Consider the following 6,288-nt stretch of genomic DNA (forward strand, 5'->3'; position numbering starts at 1 on the left):
GAATGACACCGCTCTTACAATTAAATTAGATACCCAATAAACATGATGGTCTCTCAACTTGCTCATAGCTCTCACAAAGTCACATCCAACTTACCATTGGTTATTTGGTTGCAATGTAGTCACGCTAATGCTGCAGCCTGCATCCTTAAGTTTAAAAGAAAATTTGTCGGATTTATAATAAATGCTCTCGAATTTGAAAGAAAGCAAAATTTAATAAGTTTTTCGTCATGTTTTTAAATTGAAAGAGCTATAAATTATAACAAATATTCTTTATATGTTCTTGAGTTTTAAGGAGATGAAAATGTCATTTCTTTCGTGTTGGAATAAAGGAAGAGGAAAAGAAATTTACAAATGAAAACTACCTCCGATGGTAATTAATTGTCAATATTGTTTATATTTGGTATTTCTTTTTATATAATATTGACCATTAAACTTTTATTTTGTATTTAAATTATACTCTTATGACCGATTGTAGTAAGTTAACGTTTAATTGACAAGTTGACATATATGTGACATCTACGTATTATCTATATGATATATGAGATTGAGAAAATTACTTAAGAGGATAACCGACCGTCAGCTTTTTCATATTTGATCCTTTTTGTGTCTCGTTTTGTATTCAAATTATACATGTATGCCTTACAATAACCAGTATTGTTGGTTTCATCTCTTCATACCTTAGAATACAACTGTTACAACCAAACACTCACAAATTATTGTCGATCATAAGGGTATAATTTGAACACAAAATGTGAGTTTAATGGTGAATGGTGTACGAAAAGGGATCACATGTGAACAAAAATAACAACTAATTACCCTTTTAAGTTATTTTCCCAATTTCATGTCACATAGATGCCACGTGCATGCCAATTGAGCATTAACCTACTACATCGGTCGTAAGGATATAATTTGAACAAAAAGTTTAGTAGTCGGTAATGTATAAAAAAATTGACAAAATGTAAAATACCAATGATTAGTTTACTTTATAAGTCATTTTCACTTCCAAAAAACATAGGAATGTGAATTAGCTCCTCGAAGAAATGCATTGTGGCCATATTTTTTTGGATATTTTAATAAGATTGTTTGTTTATGTAAAACACTATAATTTCACGAAAATTTTAAAATACAATGTTTAATAAAAATTAAAGTACAATGATGTAATATAAATGAACTATGAAAATCCAATGTTGTAACAAATAAATGAAAGTATGTTGTTATTTATTGCTTTTGATATATACCTTAAAATATTTTTATTTTGAATACTCAGTCTTCTTGTATTTATAATGTTGGTAGTGAAAAGAAATACTTGAATTAACTAACTTATAATTTTGAGTTTGGGTTTAGGTCATTTTTTGTCACTTAACTTTTCACTTTGAACTCATTTGGTCACTTAACTCATTTTAAGTTTTAAAAGGTCACCAAACTTTTGGCTTTGTACTCATTTAGTCACATAACTTTTGGTTTGGTCATTTAATTTTAGATTTGTGCTCATTTAGTCAATTAACTTTAAAAATTATGCTCATTTAGTCACATAACTTTTAAAATTGTGCTAAAAAATGAACACAATTTTAAAAGTTAGGCAACAAATATGTATTGTGTATATAAACACAAAAACACTCATGTTCATCAGAATTTTGCCTTTCCAACACTGTAAAGAGGTTTAGTGTCTGAGGAGTGAGGACCAATAGTTTCTTCATAGGGGTTCAAAGTTTTTCTCAATTTCCATGAGCTGTTTAGGATCATCGTCTACTAATCGCCTACAATTAATTATAAGCAAACTCAATGCTTCATTAAACAGTTGATAACATCAGAAATAATGACAACTTATCATTTATTCTTGAATCACAGTTAGCCAACTGACATCTAAATCTAACTATTTATAAAAAAATGTCAAAAATAATGACTACATAATCATTTAATCTCGAATGAAAGTTGCCACAAAAACCTTTGAAATCCATACAAGAAAAGTTTTGAATTCTTAATGATGGGAAATTATGTCAAGATATATATAAGGGGCTGTGTAGATGTAATTGAATGGGTCATTACAATGTATTGTCGAGGTGTTTATATTATTTCGTAGTATTATATATCTAGATGTAGTATTTAACTATTTATTTACACTTTGAATATTATTGAGTTTATTTCCACTTTAGATATTAATCAGTGAAGTTTTTTGAATTTGTTATTTATAGTAGTAAAAAATTAACATAATAAAACTCATTAAAAGTTAAATATTTTAATAAATAGTTATTTTTAAATAAAGTAAAACTATAAGCTTTTTTAAAAGATGTATGTTATTAAAATTCTGAAATGGAAAAAAGGTAAGAAATGATGACAAAATGTAAGGAATAACATTCCTTAAAAATGGTTCGATCCATTAGACTAAACAAATGTTTTTTTTCCTTCATTTCCATGGAATTAACCATTCAGTTTCTTTTCTAATTTTATCATTAGAGTGATATGATTAAGTGCAAGAGTTTCAACCTCACTTGAGACCAGATTGAAATGATTCTTTAAGTAAAACCATGTTGTTTAGTGTGTGTGTGAATGATTAGATCGATGGATGTTGATGTATAAAAAATTATTAGCTTATCAATTTGTATGGTGTATTCTAGGTTTAAGCACATAGGACCAATACTCTCTCAAATGGGCCCCGTATTGTAATGATAGGGGCGGACCTAAGAAATTTCTAAAGAGGGGACAAATTTTTTTATAACTTTTCATGAGGGGCAAATATTTTTGAAGAGTCAAAATATATAATTATAGAAGGTTAAAATATAATATTTTTTCAAAAAAACCTATTTTTTAATTATTATTTTTTTTGTTGCGGGGGCAGCTGCCCCCACTGTAGGACCGCCACTATGTACTCAAACCAATGCTTATTAAGCATATATGGTCCGATACTGGTTCTATGGATTTGGAGAAAATGATATTCGCTTCCGATACCATGTAAAACCCTGGAAAAAATGGTCTTGAATGTAAGCATGATATGTTTTGATTATATGGGTATTCCTACCCATTCAAGCTTGATTTTCAACCATGATAAGGCTTTAATGTGTAGACTCTTGAGGATAAAGGTTGTAGAACGTTGTAGATTAAGGTTGCATAACGGAAGAGGAGTAAGGTATTAACTTCGGTTCTAAGCAGCCACACCCTCTGTTTATCTAGTTTCTTAGAAAGAAAGTTTGTATGTTTATGGTCAACTTATGTCGTTGATGTCATGGACTTAGTTTGATTACTTAAACCAAGTCAACAACTTTAAGTTTGTATGTTCTAGTTTAATATTTTGAATATCTACCCGTTTAGATAATTGTGTTTGTGAGCTTTTATGAAAGCCCTTAATCCTAACAATAAAGAGAAAGGTCCAAATAATTAAAAGATTTTACGATCAAACTAGAAAAAAAATTAATAGTAATTTTTGAATAAAATAAAACTTTACCTTCTTTAAAGAATCTATGACTTAACCTGCTATAAGGTGTGACAATTGTGTTTTTTAAACAATTTTACAAAAATTATGTAATATGCATATTTACGAGAAATTTCATCAAATGATCAAAATGAAAGGGGTGTTTAAACATTTTGATTATGAAAATTTGAGTTTTGTAGAATGATTAAGGGATTCTCAGAGGAGGCTCTGTAAAAACCTTTTACCTTCTGAGAAATGTAAATAGTAACAAGGAATTGAAGTGGCCCAGGAAAAAAACAAAAAAAAAGGTTTGTTGCATAGTTTCTCAAAGGGGGCTTCGAGGAAAGGTGACTAAGGCTCTGAGGCTCTGTTCTTTATTAGTACACCTCTGAGGAACTGTTGTTTGGCTAATGAAATCCCGATTTTTGTCATGGTTAGCCGAAAACAGTCAGAGGTGTGCTGATGAAAAACAGATTCGTAAAGCCTCAACAACCTTTCCTCAGAGGGGTCTATAAGGAACTATGCAACAAACTATTTTTTTTTGTAGAGGTGTCCTTCATACTTCAAACGGGTGCACCTAATAGAAAAAAAAAAATTTACACTACGAGTCGGAAATTGAACAATGACCATGACCCCCAATTCTCCACATAGGTCGGCCCTGCCCCTGTTACATTCCTCGGAACTCCTCTCTGAGAATCCCTTGAACATTCTACAAAACTCAAATTTTCATAATCAAAATCTTCAAACACCCTATTTTTTTTTGGTCATGTGATGAAATTTTTCAATATTTTCGCTCTAATTTTTCAGAAACTCTGCAAGTAATTGAATCTGACCGCGTGTATTACCCGAGCAAGAAAAAAACTTACAACGATGTTTTGTTCCCCTTCCTAGTCTTTTTACTTTTTTATTTTATTTTTTTGTCACGTAAAAGAAAAACCTAAATTGAAGAAACTATCCTGCTCTCTGCAAGACATTGAATCAGCTTGTATCGCTGGAGGTTTTGTTTACCGGAATTTGCTCTTACAGTCCAACGGTAAGCTTCTCAATATATCTAACCTCAATATATCTAAAAAAAACTAGGAATTGTTGAAATTAGTGTATTCGAATTTAAAACCCTAATTATACTTGGTACTTGGTAGGGATGAAATTTTCGATTAACTAGAATAGAATAGAGATGGTATTGTTTCGTCTTGCAATTTATGTAATGGTATGATTGACTGATGGAATACTTGATTGTTTGGTCTCCCATTCCATAATTTGCTTATAGAAATGTAAATCATTTTATGGGTTGAGGGCAATTCAGACAGACTGTTGTACTCATCATGAAAGTATACCCTTAATTTTACTACATTCTTGGTCTGAAAGTGAATGAGGCTTTTGTTTAAGTTCAAGATAAGGAGATAACATGGTTTCAGTTGTTTCACTTCACATTCAAAGAGATGGATATGTTTAGCTAATATTCAAAGTTGTGTCCCTTTTCAGGTTTGTGTGTTACTAGTATTTGTTGGCTTTTGTAACCAGCAAAAGCAAGCAATCATGGATTGGGGTTTTGTGAATAGAAACTGGGAAAAATGGGCATGTAACAATGTTGGTTTTGATGGTATGCAAAATTGCAAATGCAATAACATTTCACTTGGGTATCTAATTTCTTGCTGTTCCTTTCACAATGCTTATGTTGATTTGTAATTTACAGGTGAACCATTAAAGGCTGCTCTCCTAATCAATTATGATCCAACCGGACCTTCTCGCCTGCTGTCTACAATGTAAGGAAAGTTATGAAGCATCCATATGTCTTTTATGAATGCCAAAGGTGATTTGAAGATAGATAGATGTTGATGCTTTTTATAGTGCAGAGGAGGAAGGGATAGAAGCAGACCCCATTGAAGTAGGCGAGTTTGTGAACTTCATCAAACGAGGCAATTACCAGAGTGAAAGCTTCTTTATTGAATCAAATCAATGTAAGTTGTTATTTGTTAAAGGTTATAGATTCTTGTTGAGAGAAGAGAAAATTTTACAACTGGTTTTGGTGGCAGATGTGGTTACATCAATACACGAGAGTTGGTTTTGTGGAAGGTGCATGAACACTTCAAAGCCTGCGGGTGAAGGAGCTATAGTATACAAGACGCCATCTTTTCTCTTTGTTGCCTTGTAAGAAAACCAACAACTTTTCTGTATTCTATTTTTTTTTTTTTTTTTTTTACTGCAATTTTTTTTTTTTAATGCAATTGTAGATATGAAGGCTCCATTGGTGCAGCATCTCGTGCAATGGCTGCAGTTGATCGTTTTGCATGCCAATTGGAACGAAGAAATCTTTGATGATATTGTCGTCACTCCCTCCCTCCCTCCCTTTCTCCATTTCTTATCTATAAACTTTAATTTCTGGAAAGCAGTTAACATGCAATGCAGTGTTGGTAGCTTGTGCACATTTTTTTCCCTATTAGCTCCTATCAATGAAAAGATTGGATCTACATATTTGATATATATTTGGATCTTCCAATTAACTCCAATTTTTTTTTCATCGCCCAAGAAACACAAAAAAAATTGGGTTTTTGTTTGTTTGTGAAATTGTTAGTGTTGTGATCGCATCATCATCTTCGATATTTCGTGGCATTGATTAATATCTCTAGATGATGTGGCATCATAACTTCATTAGATTCAAACACTATTCGCCAATGGTGTTCATATAATTTTCGGGTTTCGGGTAGTTTGAGTTTTTTCGAATAAAAAATAACTAATAACCGAATCGTATTAAATTATGGGATTTGGGTATGGGTAATTTGGGTGTTAGGTTAGGTTCGGGCATTACCCGGAATTTTTTTTGCTAATAATTATAAATAAAAAATATTTAGCATGTTATCTAACTATATTTTAATTAACAAAAA

At 31.3% G+C, this 6,288-nt stretch overlaps 1 protein-coding gene across 1 annotated transcript; it reads left to right on the top strand.

The window, feature by feature from the left end:
• Positions 1-4,059: 4,059 nt before the first annotated feature.
• LOC111881320 (uncharacterized) lies at positions 4,060-5,887 on the top strand. Its single transcript, XM_023877731.3, has 6 exons — positions 4,060-4,439; positions 4,889-5,006; positions 5,100-5,169; positions 5,255-5,364; positions 5,440-5,554; positions 5,638-5,887. The coding sequence occupies exons 2-6, from the start codon at positions 4,943-4,945 to the stop codon at positions 5,720-5,722; spliced, it is 444 nt and encodes a 147-aa protein (XP_023733499.1). The 5' UTR covers positions 4,060-4,439; positions 4,889-4,942; the 3' UTR covers positions 5,723-5,887.
• The last annotated feature ends 401 nt before the right edge of the window (positions 5,888-6,288 follow it).

This window comes from Lactuca sativa, chromosome 9 (assembly GCF_002870075.4).
Source record: "Lactuca sativa cultivar Salinas chromosome 9, Lsat_Salinas_v11, whole genome shotgun sequence".
Taxonomy (NCBI): Eukaryota; Viridiplantae; Streptophyta; class Magnoliopsida; order Asterales; family Asteraceae; genus Lactuca; species Lactuca sativa.

What these genes read in the sequence shown, in the direction of transcription:
- LOC111881320 (XM_023877731.3), top strand. Translation starts at nt 4,943, where the DNA reads ATGGATTGGGGTTTTGTGAATAGAAACTGGGAAAAATGGGCATGTAAC. An exon ending in TCTCGCCTGCTGTCTACAAT is followed by an intron (nt 5,170 to 5,254) that starts GTAAGGAAAGTT and finishes TGCTTTTTATAG; the next exon opens with TGCAGAGGAGGAAGGGATAG. An exon ending in CTTTATTGAATCAAATCAAT is followed by an intron (nt 5,365 to 5,439) that starts GTAAGTTGTTAT and finishes TTTTGGTGGCAG; the next exon opens with ATGTGGTTACATCAATACAC.